At 41.1% G+C, this 21,731-nt stretch overlaps 1 protein-coding gene across 1 annotated transcript in view; it reads left to right on the top strand.

Moving 5' to 3' along the window:
- The window catches only part of SPTLC2 (serine palmitoyltransferase long chain base subunit 2), a 106,917-nt gene extending 88,623 nt beyond the window's left edge, over positions 1-18,294 (top strand). Inside the window, exons 10-12 of the mRNA XM_020794370.3 lie at positions 7,373-7,508; positions 8,424-8,553; positions 16,613-18,294. Of these exons, the coding sequence (XP_020650029.3) occupies positions 7,373-7,508; positions 8,424-8,553; positions 16,613-16,732 (386 nt within the window). The 3' untranslated portion in view covers positions 16,733-18,294. The remainder of the gene's footprint in view (positions 1-7,372; positions 7,509-8,423; positions 8,554-16,612) is intronic.
- Positions 18,295-21,731: the final 3,437 nt, after the last annotated feature.

Below are 21,731 nucleotides of genomic sequence, written 5' to 3'. Positions count from 1 at the left end.
TGTGGGACAGGAAGCAACAGTTAGAACTGGATATGGAACAACTGATTGGTCCAACATTGGGAAAGGAGTACAACAAGGCTATATATTCTCCCCCGGCTTATTTAACTGATAAACAGAATACATCATGCGAAAGGTGGAATTGGAGGAATCCCAAACCGGAATTAAGATTGCTGGAAGAATTACCACCAAAATTCAGATATGCCACCCTGATGACAGAAAGTGAGGAGGAATTAAAGAACCTCTTAATAAGGGTGAAAGAGGAGAGTGCCAAAAATGGTCTGAAGCTCAGCATCAAAAAATCTAAGATCATGACCACTGGCCCCATTACCTCCTGGCAAACAGAAGGGGAAAATATGGAGGTAGTGACAGATTTTAACTTCTTGGGCTCCATGATCACTGCAGATGGTGACAGCAGCCGCGAAATTAAAAGACGCCTGCTTCTTGGGAGGAAAGCAAGCAGGCGTCTTGCTTTGATGACAAACCTAGACAGCATCATAAAAAGCAGAGACATCACCTTGCTGACAAAGGTCCGCATAGTCAAAGCTATGGTTTTTCCAGTAGCAGTGTATGGAATTGGGAGCAGGTCCATAAAAAGGGCTGCCCGCCGAAGCATTGTTGCTTTTGAATTGTGGTGCTGGAGGAGACTCTTGAGAGTCCCCTGGATTGCAAAGAAAACAAACCTATCCATTCTGAAGGAAATCAACTCTGAGTGCTCACTGGATGGACAGATCCTAAAGCTGAGGCTCCAGTACTTTGGCCATCTCATGAGAAGAGAAGACTCCCTGGAAAAGCCCCTGTTGTTGGGAAAGTGTGAAGGTAAGAGGGGAAGGAGACGACAGAGGATGAGATGGCTGGACAGTGTCATTGAAGCTACCAACATGAATTTGACCCAACTCCGGGAGGCAGCGGAAGACAGGAGGGCCTGGCGTGCTCTGGTCCATGAGGTCACGAAGCATCGGGCACAACTTAACGACTAAACAACAACAACAACAACACATAATAAAAATCTAATCGTGGATTTCAGATTCACACTGTTGGAAAGTCTATGACATTAAACAACCTTGTTTTCACTGTGTCTCCCTTCTCTCTTTTTCTTTTTTTCTTACTCTCTTTTCATAACTATTGATTTTTCAGATGAACTGGTACTGTGTAACTTTAGAAAAAATCACAAAATTGAATTAGTAGAGAAATATTACTTGTTCAACTTTGACAATAGAATAGTGGCTTGGGCAAGGAAATTTGACTATTTTTAGTAAAATTTCCACCACTGCTCTTTAGCTATCATCTTTGGACTGTTGAGTAATTCAGTTCAAAAATGTTTTATTTAAAGCAAAACTTTGTTTTTCTTCTGTTACGTTTCTTCTCCACTGGTATTCTCTTGTATTAGCATTAATTATTCATTCAATTCTGGGCCTTTAAAAAGTTGGATCCTGAAACTCAATAACTACAGTTCTGTTAGTAGTACCTGCTGCCTAACGAAGGAAGGTGTACAATTCTTCCTTCCAGCTTCAACTCCTGAAAATCTACATGATAGGGCTGGCCCTCCTGAACACTGTGGGAGGTGGCCTCAAAGGTTGTGGGGAAAAGGAATTTGTGGAAATTACAAACACCAACCCTAGCACAGTGGTAGCCTTTGCTGGATCCCCAGCTCTTCTGCTATATCCAGCCTATGGTATAGTGACAAACATCAGTAAAATGGAGAAAATACTTCCCTTCCACTGGTTTTTGCAAGTGGAGTAGTACTTTGTGACAGCAGCTATTTCTTCAGTAGGATATTGCTGTTCACTTCTTAGATTTTCACATGCTTAAAAGATTTATATTTGCATTTGTAATATTGCTATGCCCAAGAATATTAGTTTAATGACAAGTTCTAAATTCCCTCTGTTTGGTTTAGTTTCATTTTTAAAAAATTAAGTTGAAAGTTCCATATAAATGAAAGCTGCACATTTATTTTTCACTTCCCTTTTTAGGACCTTTACTACTATTTGCAACCAGATGTTGTTTTATAGTGTTTTTATACTGAAATTTTATATATAATGGTACATTTATTTCATATAATCCATAAATTTGGATTTACAATTTGGAATTGAAGATAAGAAAGTGAAGGTCTCTTCTTTTATTTTAATCATAATTAGCAGACACTTCATTGAACCCTGTAATAAATAATTTATGCTATTAAAGTGTAATGTTTTACTTGAACTATTCTCAGTTTAATATTACATATGTAGTTCTTAAATAAATCTTTGGTTTTTAAGACCAGGCAATTTCTCTGGATCCTAGAACTATAAGAATTGCTGCCACCTGTATACTCCGTTTTGACTGTTTTCTCTGTGAGCATACTGGGAAGAATGCTTATTTGAAGTTGTTGTGCAAAACATTTCCAAAGTTTACTCGAGATTAGCAGTTGTGAACCTTTAGCCCTTTGGACTAGAATTCACAGAATGTCTTAATGCAGAAGTTGGACAAAGTTGCTCCTAGGCATTTTCTACCCTAGCAGCATAGCCTCATTTCCCACTTTGTTTCCAGGTGAGCTGCTGGAGGAATGTAGTAGCTGTTTGAAAGCATGGTGGTAAAGATGTGATAAACAGAGATTATGTACGTGCTTCACAGCTGAATTAATATAGCACGACTATTTAGGAAATCACCAAGTTCAAATTTAAAATAGCCTTAATGCACTATATATATCCTTTTCACTCTTTTTCTTTTCTCCAGACCAAACTGTGAGGTGATTTTTAAAGTCTCCTGAGATGTGAAAAAAGAAAATACAGTAAATCAAGGAAAGGAATGGCATATTGCACTCAGTTTTTCAGGATGTGCTCAATCCAGATTTTCTTCCTCCACTGCCAGAAAAGATACTGTGATTGCAGAAAAGATATCTTAATTTGCTAATTGGTCTTTAGTAGTCTATCTTATTGTCTGCAGGCATCAACTTGTTAGAGTGGTTTTATCAGACATAGTTTTTGCCTTGTCTTTATGATTCAAGATTAAGACATTTTAATCACTAATGTATGTTAAAAACCAGTTCTTCATTACTAGAGTTGCTCTACCACCACTGAACTTTAGCGCACTCTGGTAATTGCTGAAACTAGATGTCTACACTTGGTATTACATTTTGGATCTAGTGCATGCCTAAACACACTGCCAAATAGTTCTAGGTGGAGGTCCGTTGTATACTTTGCAGTTTTAAGTACACTGTGCTCCTTCTCTGTTGTATATAGAATATGTGAGTGGACCCCATGTGGACAATACATTTATTTTTCTCACAGCACGTCAGATGAGTGAGTCCTGTTTAGAAGTCTCACATTTGTAAGATTCAATTCACAATGAACATACTTATATGCAGGGGAGCAAGGGCATGTGTTTGGAAAACCGCTGCATGAGTTAAATGAGTGAATGTGTCTCAGACAGCCTTAAGATGTTTGCTTGATTATTTTTATCATTGTGGATAATTCTTGACTTTTGATGGCTCTTGTCAGGAAAGCTGCTACTCTCAGAGTTAAGTACCACTTCTGATAAGTTATGTTATACAAAATCTGTTGTCATGGAAGGAGAGCAAAGAGAATTTTAAATGCCTTGTCTAGGGCTTATCGGTCTTGTAACAAGTATATGCAAAGTCTCCTTTGTACCATCTCTCTACACTCAGCTTATCCAGAGAACAAGCATTTATTTTTTAGTGCTTACAGACACTTTTATAGCTAGGTTAAAATCTGTGTTGGACACTTAAAACTGGCAAGTAGTTGTGTATAAGAACAGTTTCCTTCCACTTAGTGACATAACTTTTTAATATATCCCTTGGCATCAAATTTTTGAAATTTTTTAGATTTGATGCAATGTGATTCTAGATCAGCATTCCTGGCAGAAAAGCCTCATTTGTTGAGTTCCATATCCTCTAAAACACATGAAAATAGCAGTTTTGTGGTATCTGAAAGTTAATAGATATATTCTGGTGATATTTTCATGGACTGTAACCCACTTCATCTGATAGATTATAATGTGTTGTAGTCCGCAGAACATTAAGCCATAATAATGTTGTTAGCCTTCAAAGTGCCCCATTGTTTCTGCTGCCACAAACTAAAGTGATTGTCCTACAGAAATAAAAAAAAAGTGTTTCTAAGTTCAGGGAAACTAACAAGATCATCTAGCAAAGGTCTGTAGAATTGCTAGACGGTACAAACAGAAACAGAAACTTAAACCTTTGATGGTTGCTGCTTTGCATGGATGATAGTAGGAATAAACACTGGAAATAATGCAGCACATGTAAGTAGCATCAGACTTCTGAAACCAAACGTGTCCCATCATTGTAAAACAGATGTTTGGTTTAGAAACCCTGCTGTAAAAAGAAAGGAAAGGTTTGGACTATTATCCTTCACAGGTGGTTACTTTGATTTTAAACTCTAATAGCCTCCAGTGAAATTAGTTTGCCATCAAAGGACTAGCAGAGATGTAAAGCAAACACTGATACTGCAGGCTTCCACCTTTGCTTGTTTGTAGGATAGAATTTGACATATATTTGGCTTTGATGTATATTGCACCTTATATCTCACAGCACTTTTGTTCAGAGCAAATATATTTGTTTTTCTTGGGTCCTGGGGCTCTCTATGAGTTGTTTTTGTTGCCATTAGATCAGAGTGCTGCTTAAAAGAATGGCAGTTGTGCTAGTTTCTGTGTCATAGTGGGTGGCCAGTGTCAGTTTGTGTATCTCTTCCACCAGTGAAATAAATGTTTATTCAGTTGACTTCTTGCTTTTTGTTTTATGATGTTCAGTTTCTGCAAGACATCTGTCCACATAGCTAGATTCTGCAGATTTTTATGTCTCAAGGTGCACTCGGGAAAAACAGCCTCACCCAGACATGGTCATTAATTATTTTTCGGCTTATTCCATGAGCATGAATGAAATTTTCTTTAGGCCACTTGAACCCCTTTTAATAATAAAGAAGCCTATCAGGGGCTGTTGATTTTGGCTTGTATAAATAAGGTAAAGAAGAATCTGAACAATGGAGAAGCTGAAGGTTTTTCAGATTAAACTTAATTTAGATAACATAATAAAGGAAACTGCAAAATTGTTTCATAGGCACTGATGTTTTTGTATTTTTTGTTATAATCTAAAACCTATCATGAAAATGGGAAATACATTTAGCATAGGCTTAAAATACTCATCTGCACTTTTCTTTAGTGGAAAGTGAAACCTCAAATGTCCTGATCCATCTCAGCCTATACATGTAATTTCTGTCTTACTGTGTGGAACCTTAAGCATTCCTTATCACCTGGTCATTGCTTTAATCTTCTGTTGCTCAATTTGTGTGTATCTAAGTTGTTATGCTCTCAGCAATAATCTTCTTTTGACAGATTTCCTTCCTTTCATGTATATTTCATTCCTAAAATAAATAGTTGATAGCATATGTATTTTCAGTATTCTAATGATTTATAGGCTTGGAATTAATTTAAAAAATTCTATCGTCGTCATTTAGTCGTGTCCGACTCTTTGTGACCCCATGGATCAGAGCACGCCAGGCTCTCTTATCTTCCACTGACTCCCGGAGTTGTGTCAAATTCATTCTGGTAGCTTCGATGACATTGTCCAACCATCTCATCCTCTGTTGTCCCCTTCTCCTCTTGCCTTCACACTTTCCTAACATCAAGGTTTTTTCCAAGGAGTCTTCTCTTCTCATGAGATGGCCAAAGTATTGGAGCCTCAGCTTCAGGATCTGTCCGTCCAGTGAGCACTCAGGATTGATTTCCTTTAGAATTGCTAGGTTAGTTCTCCTTGCAGTCCAGGGGACTCTCAAGAGCCTCCTCCAACACCACAATTCAAAAGCGTCAATTCTTCGGCGGTCAGCTTTCTTTATGGTTCAGCTCTCACTTCCATACATCACAACAGGAAAAACCATAGCTTTGACTATTCGGACTTTTGTTGGCAAGGTGATGTCTCTGCTTTTTAAGATGCTGTCAAGGTTTGTCATCGCTTTCCTCCGAAGAAGCAAGCGTCTTTTAATTTCGTGGCTGCTGTCTCCATCTGCAGTGATCATGGAGTCCTAGAAAGTAAAATCTGTCACTGCCTCCATATCTTCCCGTTCTATTTCCCAGGAGGTGATGGGACCAGTGGCCATGATCTTAGTTTTTTTTGATGTTGAGCTTCAGACCTTTTTTTGCACTCTCCTCTTTCACCCTCATTACAAGGTTCCTTAATTCCTCCTCACTTTCTGCCATCAGAGTGGTATCGTCTGCATATCGGAGGTTGTTGCTATTTCTTCCAGCAATCTTGATTCCGGCTTGGGATTCCTCCAGTCCAGCCTTTCACATGTATTCTGCATATAAGTTGAATAAGCAGGGGGACAATGTACAGTGGGGTCTTGACTTGAGAACTTAATCCGTATTGGAAGGCGGTTCTCAAGTCAAAAAGTTCTCAAGTCAAATCTGCATTTCCCATAGGAATGCATTGAAAACCATTTAATCCGTATCTGCTCTTTTCCGTCCATAGAAACTAATGGAAAGCTGCTATTCTGCCTTCGACCACTAGAGGGGGATATTTTGTTTCTTTTTTTCTTAGGTCAAGAAAGGTTCAGGGAAGGCAGGGAAAATACAGTCCAGGCAGTACAGTACAAGGCAGTCCGAAGACTGTCTCCCAATCCACTCTCTAAACGCTGGGATGAGTGAGGTAGCAGACAGTTACCCTTTTCACTGGCCAACAGTTAACTGAAAGTTCACTTTTTGCACTTTCCCTGCCTCCCACGTGGGTTTTTTTCAGTTCTTAACTCAAATCTAAGTACTTAAATCAAGTCAATATTTTCCTATGAGAGCGGTTCTTAAGTCAAAATGTTCTTAACTCAAGCCGTTCTTAAGTCAAGACCCCACTGTACTGCCTTGTCATACTCCTTTCCCAATTTTGAACCAATCAGTGTTTCCGTATCCAGTTCTAACTGTTGCTTCCTGTCCCACATATAGGTTTCTCAGGAGATAGATAGGTGGCGAGGCACTCCCATTTCTTTAAGGACTTGCCATAGTTTGTTGTGGTCCACACAGTCAAAGGCTTTTCCATAGTCAATGAAGCAGAAGTAGATATTTTTCTGCAACTCTCTGGCTTTGTCTATAATCCAGCGCATGTTAGCAATTTGGTCTCTAAAAAACTCTAATGCAAGACTAATTGTTGGAGGAAAGAAGCAAGCAATTTGAAAATGCATAATGGTCTTCATTGTTCAGTAAAAACATGGTTGTACTGAAGATGATACTGAGGCAGGAAGTGGTAACATATTATAATTTGCATTTTTACAGTGAGCTTCCACTTTCCTCAAGATACTAACATCTGCATTTGTTTCAAAACATGATTCTAAAATACTGTAACGAAAATGACACCTTGTTCAATTTTTCCTATCAGGTAAGGCGCGCATACAGCAGTTGGCTGAAAACACAAGGTATTTCCGAAGGCGGCTTAAGGAAATGGGCTTTATAATCTATGGAAATGAAGACTCCCCTGTTGTACCTTTGATGCTGTATATGCCAGCAAAAATCGGGTAAGTTGCATGGGGGATAGTCACCACTGAGCACTGTCAAATGTAGTAGCAATTGGAAACCATTCTCCTGCTAGCTTAGAGTCAGAAAATCATAGATGTAGAACAGAGAGAGGGGGAGGTTTTTTGCATGTTGGAAGACAGTCCTTGTGGAGTGTAAGAGAAAGTCAATGAGGTATGAAGAGCCTTTAGTTGAAGGCTAGAGGTGAGATTGAAGAAATACATTATGTTCAGAATGGTCAGTGGTAAAAGACAACAAAGATGCTAAAGAATGCATTGGTTGGATGTAATAAAATCAAATACAGTACTGGGCAAATTAAAAAGCAGCTGAAAAAAGCGGTACAAGATTGAAAATCATGAAGAAAGCTGGCAAATGAAATCACCAAGAGTCAGATATGACTGAATGGATAATTCAATTCAAAAACATGAGTTCTCAGGAAGTTTAGTTATTTGCTGGATTTTGCGTTATCTTTGTTTTTTTGCAGAACATGCACACACCCTTACAGCTGTACAACATAGACTTTCCACTCACTCAGGAAGGCAGATAGCAGTCAGGGAGGGAGGGGGTGGGTGGAATTCTTGATTGGTGAGCTCTCAAGCTGAAGTTGCTGTGTTCTATCAAAGAAACGTCCAAGTTTAAGTTACTAATCCATTTAGAAACAGCCTGCTAAAACACCACCCTCTCCCAAATACAATCTTTCAGCTTTGTTAGAACTTAATACAGCGCAACCTTTCTAGGAAGACCACCTCAGGACTGAACAAAAGAGGTCTTTGTGTGCAGGCATTCTCTTTGTAAGCCAAGGCAGTCAACAGAGTGGCTTCCAAGGCATTCTTAATCAAAGACCCCATTGCACCCGTGCAGTATAGGCCTTCAGATGCCACTGCTTCTTAGTTAATCTTGTCTTGCTTCCTTTGTAGTGCATTTGGACGAGAGATGTTGAAACGGCACATAGGTGTTGTGGTGGTGGGGTTTCCTGCCACACCAATTATTGAATCCAGAGCTCGAATTTGTTTGTCTGCATCTCATACCAAAGAGATACTAGATATTGTAAGTATTTAAGCTTGTCTCTCCTCTGACACCTCTAAAAACAGAACAAAGTCAATTTCTAGCTAAGTAATCATAGCAGTCAAACATGAAAGAAAGAAGAATAGTTTTGTTCAGTTCACATGTGTCCTCTTAATTCTGCTATCTTCAACTTCATTGTGTTTCCCTGCAGTTAGAAAAGAGCCTTGTATAATCTGAGATGGGCTGCTTTGCTTTGTAAACCTTGAGTGTTCCAAGAGAAACGTCTCTTAGCTCTGAGTCAGTTCTTTGGTGTGGTGTTAGGGAGCCTATATGGAATTGCCACATCAGTGTTACTAGCATTCTTCAAAGAAGCTGAGAACCTCTTCAAAGTGTTGGCTAAGAGAAAGGAAGCTGTATGAAGACATTTAAGACATTTGTGACTTTGTCCTAATGAAAATTAACAGCAGTTGTGAATACCACTCGTAACTGCACTTGGAAAGAGCTGAGGTGACATACTCATAAACATGTCAGTCAGAACACAATTAATGGGGTGTTTTAGGTTGCAGGTGGGAGCACTTTGTTTTTAAACACCAAAGTATTATTTGAACAATATCAGACTTTGCTAGCATAGAAAAAGCCTGCTGGTCTTCAAAAACTTGCTGAGAATTTATACCATTGAATTTTGGCTTAACTGAAAACTATATTTTTTCAAAAAATTCTACTTTCTCTTAATTGAAATTCAAATTATTTAAAACTTTTTCAATTGAATGTACAGTGGTGCCCCGCATAGTGATGTTAATCCGTTCCAGATTAATCGTCGCTATGTGGAAACATCGCTAAACGGAATGGAAAATCCCATAGGAACGCATTATGCGTTCCTATGGGGGATAAACTCACCGTTCAGCGATGTTCCTCCATTGGGGCAGCCATTTTTGCGCCCTCGGTAAGCGAGGGCAGGGAAAATGGTTGCTGCAGCCATTTTGGAACCGCCGATCAGCTGTGTGAAAATGGGGCCTTTGGGAGGACCAAAGCCCCCATTTTCACACAGCCGAAGTGCTTGCGGTGAAAATACCGCAAAAAAAAAAAAACACGCACACACAAACCACAAACATAGCCCCCCCAGTCCAAACCCACCTTCCAAAACCCACACAGAATTTTTTTTTTAAAAAAGGACTTACCGGTCCGAAGCCTCCGGGCACTCTGCTGGCTCCGCGCGGCCGGGGGCGAGCAGCCAGGGGCCCGGCCTGCTCTAGCCTCCCGGCCCTCCGCTGGTTCTGCGCGGCCGGGGGCCAAGCCTCCCAGCCCTCTGCTGGTTCCGTGCAGCCAGGGGCGAGCGCCCAGGGCCCCGGCCTGCTCTAGCCTCCCGGCACTCCGCTTCCTTTGGAGCTTTCAAAGGGCTTCCTCCAATGTCGGGGAAATCCCTTTGAAACCTCTGAAGGCACCGATCGCGGCGGCGAGGACCCCCAGGGAGGTCTCCCATGGTGGCGTGCACGCCCTGGGAGACCTCCCTGGGGGTCCCCACCGCTGCGATGGGCAGCTTTGGAGCTCTCTGAAGCCAAAAAGGCAGTGAGAAAAGGCAGGAAGTTTGAACTTCCCGCACTTTCTCCCTGCCTTTTTGGCTTCGGAAGCAAGCCGCCGGCCAGAGAGGAATCGTCTCCCTCCTTGCAAGCAGCGCTTGCAACCAAAGGCGCTTCAGCTGGCGCTTCAGAGGGGCCACGGGAGAGACCTCGCCCGCGGCCGCTCCGATGCACCCGCCCCTAGAATGCCGGCGGGCCGGCGGTTCAGAGCGGCCGTGGGAGAGAACTCGCCCGCGGCCGCTCCAATGCGCCCGCCCCAAAAATGCCGGCCGGCGCTTCAGAGGGGCCACAGGAGAGAACTCACCCGCGGCCGCTCCGATGCGCCCGCCCTGAGAATGCCGGCCCGCGGTTCAAAGCGGCCGCGGGAGGGAACTTGCCCGCGGCCGCTCCGACACGCCCGCCGGGGCCTATGGAGAAAAATAGCAAAGCGATTTTTCCCCATAGGAAACATCGCAATGCGATCGCTTTTGCGATCGCAAAAAACGAATTGCTATGCGGATTTGTCGTTATACGGGGCACTCATTATGCAAGGCACCACTGTATACTGTTTTATATAAGATTTCCAGAAATGTATAGAGAGGTAAAGATATTGCTAGATAATTAAGTTTTAGAAGAATTACCAAGGATAAAAAAAGGAAGTAGGTACAGCTAAAAGAATACTTAATTAATTGTTAAGAGAGTTGGTTTTAAAGACAACCTTAATGAAAGAAGTGGGTATTGTACATTTGTATTAATTAAGATGCTCAAGAATCTGAAAACCTTGGGTGCTACCCAAACAAGCTAAGTAATAGCCAATCCAGTTACGTTAACCCATAGTTTTTCTCATTTTTCCACGTTGCATATGGGAACAATTAATAGCTATATCTCTATAGCGCAATTGTACAGTACTTTTTCCCTGCTGCTAGTATGCAAGCTAGTACTAAACCAAAGTATGGGAGTGGGATGCAATAGTCTGAAATAATCTCACATCAGCATTTCACCTGGGGTTGCTATAAAACTCACCCTGCATTTCTATCCATGTCTGCCATCAGATGAGCAGTAGAGTGGAACAGCTTAGGGGTGGGCCTTGCAGGACTTTTGTGCTAAATTGGTGTAACCAAGAAGCTCTTTGTAGATATACCATGACAACATAGTCCGGCAGAACTGTGCATTTCTTGAAAAATAACACTGTGCAGGCTTTCCATTGATGGCTTTACATATGTGAGTGATCGGTAGAAGTATTCCTGCGATCTAAACAGACTTGGAACCTACTCCTATCTGTCTCTTTTACTGCTTGATTTAATGAAGCTTTTTAAGAATAGTTTCTAAAATTAGGGTTCTCATTGAGCAACTGGTGGTGCTAAGCAGAAAATATGAGAGTAAAAGGGGATGACAGCACATTTACTCAGCACTGAGATCTGAGAGAACAGGAGAAAGTCAGAAATGAAAATACAAGAGTAGCAGAAAATTAAGCTGTAGGACGGGTTCCCAAACCTTTTCACCCCGCAGACTGGCTGGGGAAGGCGTCCCCCCCGCACTCATGCGCATGCATGAACAAGCGCACGTTCTGTCACACACAAATGAGTGTGCGCTCATGTGCATATGCAAATGGTGGCACTTGTGCAGGCGCGCGCTCATGTGCATGCACAAACGGTGGTGTGGTGCACGGGCATGCTGGAGTGCATACACGAATCAGCAGTGTGGGGCCACGGCAGGAGGTCTGTCTCTGTGACCCAGTCCGGCTCACGCCATGGACTGGCACCGGGCCACTGACCGCAGGCTGGGGACCTCTGCTGTAGGACAAGATAGTATAATAGAGATACAAAAATGGTAGAAATTTTTACCCAACATGAAGCAAATGTATTCCTTCTAAAACTTTCATCAATCCCCCCCCCCCCCGATTTTCCAGAGCAGGAAAGTTAAGCTGAATTGATGAAGACTGGGAAGGGGAGGATAAACCTAGAAAGACACTTACTCTTTTTAGAGACTGATTTTAACCCTAGGCCAGTGATGTTGAATCTTTTTGACCCTGAGTGCCCAAACTGCCCCCCCAGTGGGTGGTGGCGGTGGCAGCAGGAATCCCAGGCATGGAGGTGCCTGCAGACCCCACTCTGGATCCGCCTCCATTTGTGCCCAACCAACCCCAGCACTACCTATAGTTCAGCTGGCCTGCTGCCACCAGCATCAGCTGTTCCAGATCCTGGTCTGCCGCCTGTCGGGGCGCTGGCACTGCGGCTGCAGCCGCCTCCTCAGGTTTGGCTGCTTGGGGATAGCGATCCAGAGACTTATGGCTTGCATGCCCACAGAGAGGGCTCTGTGTACCAGCTGTGGCACGTGCACCATAGGTTTGCTATCGCTGCCCTAGGTCAAACTTTCTTAGAATAAAATCCAAATGCAAAAATCTTATCAGAGGATAGGATAACATTCCAAGCTCACAGAGTTGCTAGTTGCAGGAAGTGATAGACAATGTATCTTCTTCTCGTACTGGCCTGCTATTCTGTAGCTTTGCCATAGCTTTCTCAGCATAACCGTGTTTCATGTTTCTTGGGCTCAAAGTAGCCAAAACATTTAGCCCCCCAGAAAGTGTTGTTTCAATTCCATTCCTCTTTTATACTGTCACCAAATGAGACCTTTTTAATCATTCCTGAAGTTTCCCTCTGCACATGACAACATTCTTCTTCCCTGCCATATTTACCGAGAAGATTCAAAACACCTAGCATGCAAATAATTTGTCTGTATTTTCATAAGTACTGTATAATTAATCTTAGGAAGTTGCTATCTTAAAAAATGTTGACCCAGTTGAAAAAAAACACACCAAATATTTACTTCCCCTGTGGCATTTTACAAGCTTTTTTCAACTACAAGACCATGTGGTACAAGCTGTCTTCCATTTGGTTGTTCCATCCAACCAAGTGATTGTCAGTCCATAGAACTGACAATAAGTAGTTGCACCACAGTAAGTCCCTTTGCATTTTATATGCCACAGGACTCCTTGTTTGTCAGAGGAGAAATGTCATACATGTATATTTTCTGGACTTAAAGTACAAATATCAAACCAGCTTGAGCAAATGGTAAAAATGACTGAAAGCTCCTCTGTGGATACCACTATGGGAAGGTGAAATATTAGGGCACTACGGTACTAGTATCAAATTACAGTAATTTCATTTGAGGAAATTCTTCTGTGTCTTGGTCTTTTATCTCATTCAGAGTAAGTAAAGTTACATTTTAGCTTGGTTGGAATATTTGTTATTAGATTGAATTTGCCTTTGTTAAATCATCACAAACGTTAACATGCAGAATGTAGGAGTAGTTTTTAAGAACCTATGGGTTGTGTGGAGAAAAGAGACCATGTGGAGCTTGTTCACACATGCCTGCATCTTGTTCATGCTTGCTAAAGAGAACATCTTTTGTGCCTCCCTGTTATAACTCCCCATGCTCAGAGTGTGGAGGTCTCTTTAAGAAAACACTAAGATTTGTAATGCTTCCTTATTAAATCAAGCCACATGATGGGCAGCAGTTCTCTATTACAATGTATAACAGTTTTATGTAAATAAAACTTCCTTGCCTGAACATACTTTGGCTGTGGATCAGAGCAAAGGCCCCCATAACCTCCATCCCTGTGGGCTGATGCTTTCTTTTCAGTGATGAAAACTATATTTCACTTTCCTGAAGTCAGAGTTAATCTATGCCATTTCTTTTGTAGTCTTTGCAAGTCATGTGCGTTTCTTTGTTTTAAATTAATAAAATCCTAAATCTGAGTTCAAGAATAACAGTTAACGGACTCTTTCAACAAAAAATTCAACCTCAAATTATTGCCATATGTTGCTTTTTTCTAAATCTTTGCTTAAAATGTGCTCACTGTTAGACCATGTTTGGCGATTTCTGCCGTTGTTACTGTGTTTCCCTGTTTCCCCCAATTCAGTGGATGTGGGGCCTCTGTTAAAGGGGGAGCTCTCCCAAACTATGTCACCACCTTGAGGTTTCATGGCATATGGCACTCATTTGTTCAATTTATGTTCTTGGGGCCACATAGGTTGTGAGGGGATAAGAGCTACTGAAATGTGTGTGGGTTAGAGGGCTTGGTATTTCCTCACACTTGTCACAGCACTTGCCACATATGGTTCTTGTGGAGACAAGGCAAGAATGAAAAGAAGCTGAGGTGCATTGATTAAAAAGTTTGAAAGAAGAGATGCAAGAACATATAGCATGGGGGGGAAAGATCAGCCATATATTTAGGAAGAAAATGTGATTGTCGTTATTTTGGGTACACCAAGGTATTTGGAGATTGTCAAAAATTAGTAAATTTACATTGTGACCACTGAGCTAGTGGAAGATACGAACAGTGGGTAGGGACTCTTTCTCTTCTTAAAAAAATGAAGTAAAATCTGACCTAAGTAGTTCATTCTACACCAACATATTCTTTTAAAAAGTTTACTGCCTTTGCTTGTTCTGTTAGCCCTAGGAAATACATGGACTATGCAAAGTAGGCAAGTTACACACATAGATAGGCTAAAGATGAGAGCATGCAACAAAACGCTAGACACTGATATCCAGGATCTTTTATATGTTTCTATATTGGGAAAGTTTTCCATATTGTGCCTGGAACCAGATGCAGTGAAATTGCTAGACAAAGTCCTCTTTCTTTGTTAAACATGACTGATCTAATCATACAAACAAAAAAGAACTAATGCTAATTAATCTGCCTTAAGTGATTTTCTTTTCATTACTTGTATCCTTGTTAAATGTCCTAGAACTGAATAGATCTCTCTCTTAATGTACTCAAATATCCCAAAGAGTCTAATTAGAACTCCCCCTGTCTTTGAGAGGGGCCTTATCAGTGCTAATAGCTAATTGAAGTTGTATACGCGCATTTTCAAGTGGGCCTTAGAAAGCTTGTCTAACAACAAGGCCAGTGGAGGTGATGGCATTCCAGTTGAACTATTTAAAATCTTGAAAGATGATGCTGTTAAGGTGGTACATTCAATATGCCAGCAAGTTTGGAAAACGCAGCAGTGGCCAGAGAATTGGAAAAGATCAGTCTACATCCCAATCACAAAGAAAGGCAGTGCCAAAGAATGCTCCAACTACCGTACAATTGTACTCATTTCCCACGCTAGCAAGGTTAGGCTCACAATCCTGCAAGGTTGGCTTCAGCAGTATGTGGACCGAGAACTCCCAGAAGTACAAGCTGGATTCCGAAGGGACATAGGAACTAGCAACCAAATTTCTAACATGTGCTGGATTATGGAGAAAGCCAGAGAGTTCCAGAAAAATATCTACTTCTGCTTCATTGACTGTGCAAAAGCCTTTGACTGTGTGGACCACAGCAAACTATGGCAAGTCCTTAAACAAATGGGAGTGCCTGACCACCTTGTCAATCTCTTGAGAAACCTGTATGTGGGACAGGAAGCAACAGTTAGAACTGGATATGGAACAACTGACTGGTTCAAAATTAGGAAAGGAGTACGACAAGGCTGTATATTGTCCCCCGGCTTATTTAACTTATATGCAGAATACATCATGCGGAAGGCTGGACTGGAGGAATCCCAAACCGGGATTAAGATTGCCAGAAGAAATATCAACAACCTCAGGTATGCAGATGATACCACTCTGATGGCAGAAAGTGAGGAGGAATTAAAGAACCTTGTAATGAGGGTGAAAGAGGAGAGTGCAAAAAACAGCCTGAAACTCAACATCAAAAAACTAAGATCATGGCCACTGGTCCCATTACCTCCTGGGAAATTGAAGGGGAAGATATCGAGGCAGTGACAGATTTTACTTTCTTGGGCTCCATGATCACTGCAGATGGAGACAGCAGCCACGAAATTAAAAGACGCCTGCTTCTTGGGAGGAAAGCGATGACAAACCTTGACAGCATCTTAAAAAGCAGAGACATCACCTTGACGTCAAAGGTCCGCATACTCAAAGCTATGGTTTTTCCTGTCGTGATGTATGGAAGTGAGAGCTAGACCATAGAGAAAGCAGACTGCCGAAGAATTGATGCCTTTGAATTTTGGTGCTGGAGAAGGCTCTTGAGAGTCCCCTGGACTACAAAGAGAACAAACCTATCAATTCTAAAGGAAATCAACCCTGAGTGCTCACTGGAAGGACAGATCCTGAAACTGAGGCTCCAGTACTTTGGCCATCTCATGAGAAGAGAAGACTCCTTGGAAAAGATCTTGATGTTAGGAAAGTGTGACGGCAAGAGGAGAAGGGGACGACACAGGATGAGATGGCTGTACAGTGTCTGCGAAGCAACCAACATGAAATTGACACAACTACGGGAGGCAGTGGAAGATAGGAGGGCCTGGTGTGCTCTGGTCCATGGGGTCACGAAGAGTCGGACACGACTAAACGACAACGACGAGCAATTTATGGTATGAACTGTTCTTGTTTTGGAGTAAGTAGTCATATTGTAAAAGTATAAGCTGCTAGCATGAGCCCAAACAGTTCTTTAATCTCAACCATTGTGTTTCCTGTCCTGTCCCTTTAATTGTTTTTTGACAGTGATCTCTTTCTTACATTTGGTGTTCCTTCTTTTTCAGGCTTTAAAGGAAATAGATGATGTTGGAGACCTATTGCTGTTGAAGTATTCCCGCCATAGATTGGTACCTCTCCTGGATCGGCCTTTTGATGAGACTACATATGAAGAGACTGAAGACTGAATTCTGAATTCTTTCCATGCCTTTTTGCAGGGAGGGCATACTCCCCAAGAACTCTGTGTGTTTCAGAGGCCAAGGATTTTGAACCAGACACTTAACAACTGCTTAGCATAAAGACAATGACTTTCTACTCACAAGACTGAAGTGGCCACAGCAGCTCTAAATTGTGTGTTATAAATGGCAAACCAAAAACTGGCTTCTATTCCTGTTGTTTTAAGGTCTTGCCTTAGGGAGGAGCTTGGCTTACATTTTTAAAATAATGCTTCCTTATTTATTTTGTTACAGGGACATCACAATGACCATTACAGCCAGTGGGCATATTACCCATCACATTGCCAACTGGGCATTGCTGAAGTGTCTTGTTGCAATGCTTCTGTCCTAGCATTTCCTTTTTAGTTATCAGAATCTGACCTTGAAAGTGCAAGACAAGCCAGTTTGTTCAGTCAAGGCTTCTGAGGAATTGTTGACAGCTAGCTTAAATATATTTAACAAGAAATAATTGACCAAAGTATTTTCTCCCTTTTACTTTATGCATCTTTAATCTTTTTATTATTAAAATAGTGGCTTACTTGCCACTTAAGGAGCTTTCAGTTCATAAAGGCACAAGACAGGAAATCCTTAGCCATCTTGGTTTTCTTCACTCTGGGTATCAGGAGTTGTTTTATTAGGATAAGTGGCAAAGAACGTTTCAGTGCAGGGCAGACGGTTGTTTCTTTCTATTTATGTAGAATTACTGCAGTTCTAAGATGTAGCCACACTTCCATTTTTCAGATTGAGTTTTGTTGTATCATGAGTGTCTTATCTCCTGTGGCTTTAGTTCTTGGGCAGGGGAGAGCACAAAATTAGAAGGATGGGTCAGAAAGAAGGGATCACATGCTAAGGCACTTTTTCGTCCAGTCTTGTAGCAATGTTCCTGGTGAAGTTAAAATCTGCCCCCACTCCGGAAAAAATGGTGCAGTTCTGCTAAACATAAGGTCTGCCTTTTCAGAGAAATTTCGTTGTACTTTCACTGCTCCTGCTGTATTGATACTAATTAAGTACATGTAGCCACAGAGAGTAAATGGCATGAGGTAAATCTCAGAAAGTAGAAACATATGGGTAGATATGTACCTGGATCATTTTGTGATGTGGCTTTGGTATCATTCTGGGAAGCAAAACCAATCAACAGGACATTCATGTATAGAACAGGGTCTTAATGATAGTTGCCATTTATTTGGAATCAGAGAAAAATTCCTTGAAACCCATCCCCCATCCTTCTTCCATTTTTACAGTTTAATTCTGTGTATATTTGACCTAAAATGTTTTAAATTAGGTTTGGAGGCAGAAAGGTGCATTTTACATTTCTAAAAAGATCAAGTAAGATATGCTAATGTAGGAATTTAAGTGGTAATTTGAAATGTTCTACAATGGCCACAATGTCTTCCAAATGACCTCAGTTTATGTTATTGTTTTTTTTTTGTTTTTACTTTGCTTGAAATCACATATGATTTGTTTATTCACAGAGTTGCAGTGTGGTAATTTCACATGGATGTATTATTAAGTCACAATACAATGGATTAATTTTATATGTTTTAACCACAGAATTCTTTAACATTTTGCACTTAGGATACCTCCTGACTTCTACTACCACATTAATATTTGCAAATCGTTATGCCAAGCAATGGAGATTTATGAGAAAACAGTACATATGCTGGCTTGCTTAAAAAATCTGTGCCTCAGAATTTTACCTTGTTTTTTTTTCCTTCAAGGACTTATATTGGAGTTCAGTTTTTCAACATATGGTTTGGAATTAAGAAATACTGATATTTGACTGGTTGTAATTCATAATTTTATATAACACTTTGCCAGGTCCTGATATGAAAAGGTGGGGGGGGGTTCTAAGTTTTAAATTAGCACACTTTGAACATGTTAGATATTTTAAAACTTAGTAGCAAAATATAATTTCTGTCAACTCATTCAGTCTTCTCTTATGAACCATGTGGCCTTAGTACTGAGAGTCAAATACAGTACACAGAAAGAGGAAAGTCAGAGTTATATAATCAGTTCTTTATTCTACCAAAATTATTGAAGTACGATAACTCTCAAATGACTTGAAATATGTTAACTAAAAATTGGCTTTGTTAGATATTGTAGTCTTCACTTTCACCGGATGTTAACAGTTCATCATTTCAGGTTATGTCACCATCCCCAGCTTGTGTTAATGTCATAACACAGTGGTCCTCAGCCTTTTTGGCACTGCAGACCAGTTTAGCATGCATGCAGGGGGCGTCTGTGCGTGCGTGTATGCATGCGGGAGTATGTCTGTGCATATGGGGAGCATGTGTGTGAGGGTGTCCGTGTGTGTGTGGGAGCGTGCATGCGGGGGGAATCTGTGCATGCGGAGGAGCAGGAGATCAGTCTCTGCAGCCCAGTCGTGCCACGCCCTGGTACCAGGCTGTGAAATAGGCGTTGGGGACCCCTGTAATAACATAGCACTGCATATCTTAACGATTTCTAGGTTTGTTCTGCCCAAAGGTAGGGAATGACCCTGCATTCTGTATCACCAGGCTACTTTAGAGCAGGATTATGTATGATAAATTAAGCTATCTGGAGAAATGTTGGTTGGCTGTAGAAAATTTGTGAAGTCTAGAAATAAAATGTCCAGACACATTATTTCCAGCAAGCATTTTAAATGTAGTGCTGCCATTATTGTATCTAGAGCAGGAATAGGACCAAATATAAGAACTGTTGTTTTCAAAATTATTATTCAGCTAAGAAATTGACTCCACTTACTTAATCTCCAACAAGGCAAGACTACTGATTCATTGGGTGGAAATGTTCCATCAGAAAATAATAAAGTGACGTTTCTTTCCTTGTAAATATAAAGGTTCTCACACATACAAACAAAAGTAGTCTATAGGATAGTACAAAGCGACTTCAGGGAGAAAGTTTGTGTAAAATGACAAACGAACGCAGGGTATTCTTGAGCAAGTTTTAGTGATCATTTCAAAAATAATTGAAGGGAAAATAGGACTACTGTACCCGGCTGGATGAATTTTTAAGGTAACAGGTCTTAAGGCAACCTTAAAAGGCAATCTTTCAATAAAGCTTTTCAGAATTGGGGGAAGATAATGATAAGCATGGTCTGATACTCCTCAAGGATACTTTGACTATGTTTTAAATGAAAGTTAGGGGAGAAGACTACAGAGGAGCAATGTCTTTCAGTGCAGTCTCAACTAGAGCTGGGAGTATTTGTATTTGTATATGAGCATTCCCACACAGGTGTAAATAATAATAAGCGTCTGACCCCATGGGGCCGGACTGATCACTCATGATTTTGCCGCTGCCACCAGCTCTGCAGAGGCTTCCTATCACACCGTTCTCCACAATGGATTAGCCACTCTGCGACCTAGCAGAGAGACTTGTCATCCCACCTCCTGCCAGGAGTGGGTAATATATTGCAGACAATGGTGCGATAGGAAGGCTCCATTAGTTTGCGTCAGCGGCTCAGTGTGGGGATATTCGTATATGAATATGAATACCCCCATCTCTAGTCTCAAGTATTGTTTTTCTTTGTGTCCTTGTTGGAAGTGGATGTGGCATAAGTATATCAGTAAATGCAGTATCTGAATTTAACAGCAGGATAAAGACATTTGACACCAACACATCTTGTCTTTCTTACACTCACTTCTCACTCAACCATTTATAATGTCACACCGGATTTCCGTGGTCCTTCGTCCATTCAGTATATACTGTGGTCTATTGTGGTTCATAAAAAAGACCAAGGTTTTGAAAGTGTTCTTATGTACACGAAGAGTCTCTGGGAAAAGCAGATAGTTTTTTTACCAGTGGTAGGGTGCTGAGCAATCTCCTTTTCCCATGTAGAGTACTGTTTTCTGTTTGTTTGTTTGTTTGTTTGTTTTTTGGGAATATTCCAAAATACACATTGCACCTGGTTTATCAGTCAGCATATTTGGATATATGACCCAGAAATAGACAGTTGGATATTTGTCTACCGTTGTAGTCCATGCTGTTTAAAAGGCCAAATTGTTTGTGTTGGTGCTTTCAGATGTCACTTTTCTGAAACCTGCCTGATTCAAGTCACCTGTGTGGTTGTATGGACTAAAATGTACTTGCTTCCTAAACTCCAACTGATTCTGAAGGAGAAACCAAATGATAATGTGTTGTCCCACTTTTTTGTTTCCCTCTTTTGTTTTCATTTTGTACATCCCCTGAGGATGACCATAAAATTCAGGCTGGAATCCACTGAGCATTTTAAATGGAAATAAAGGGAAATTTATAACATCTTGAGACTGTTTTCTCCATCAGAATCAGATTCATTAAATGTACCAGTTCCTGTTGTTCCTTCTTTTGAAGTCCATGCATGTATAGAGAGCTAGGAAAAATTGTTTTCTGTGTGCATATTTATTGGTCCTGGACCTTGATGCTTGATGTGAGGGTGCTGTTCCCACTAGGTGGAACTTAGTGAGAGGAAAGACTAAATTTTGTGGATCAGATAAATCTTCAGGCATCTTAAGCTTATACATGGCATCTTCTCATTCTCATGACCCAAATATTATTTCATAGCATCCAATGCCTTGTCACATCTTGACAGTTGTCCTTTACACTTGGCTGCTGATGATTTCCTTGAATTTACACAAATAGTGAATATTTAATATTGTCATCTGCCTTTAAAGTTGCAGTGTTGTTGCTGCCCTTTAAAACATTTGGATGCTACCTGCTGATGTGGACCTCTGTTTAGCAAACGACATGCAGGCTGCTCAGGACTAGAGTGTAATATATATGGGACCATAATTCAGATTGAGAATAGAGATGGGATATTTGTGTTTGTATACAAATAGGAATATACTGGATCCAGGTGGCTGGGAAGCCCAGTCCTGCCTTCCTGAACCAACCCATCCAATTGTGGGTCACCACGCAGCAGGTGTCCTGCTCATCGTGCCAATCTTGGATGTAGCTCAGTTGGCACTTTTCTGCTTCCCTGCACTTCTGGCCACTCAGC

This window comes from Pogona vitticeps, chromosome 1 (genome assembly GCF_051106095.1).
Source record: "Pogona vitticeps strain Pit_001003342236 chromosome 1, PviZW2.1, whole genome shotgun sequence".
Lineage (NCBI taxonomy): Eukaryota > Metazoa > Chordata > Lepidosauria > Squamata > Agamidae > Pogona > Pogona vitticeps.
The sequence above is the reverse complement of the archived record's forward strand: the minus strand, read 5'-3'. Positions and strand labels throughout refer to the sequence as shown.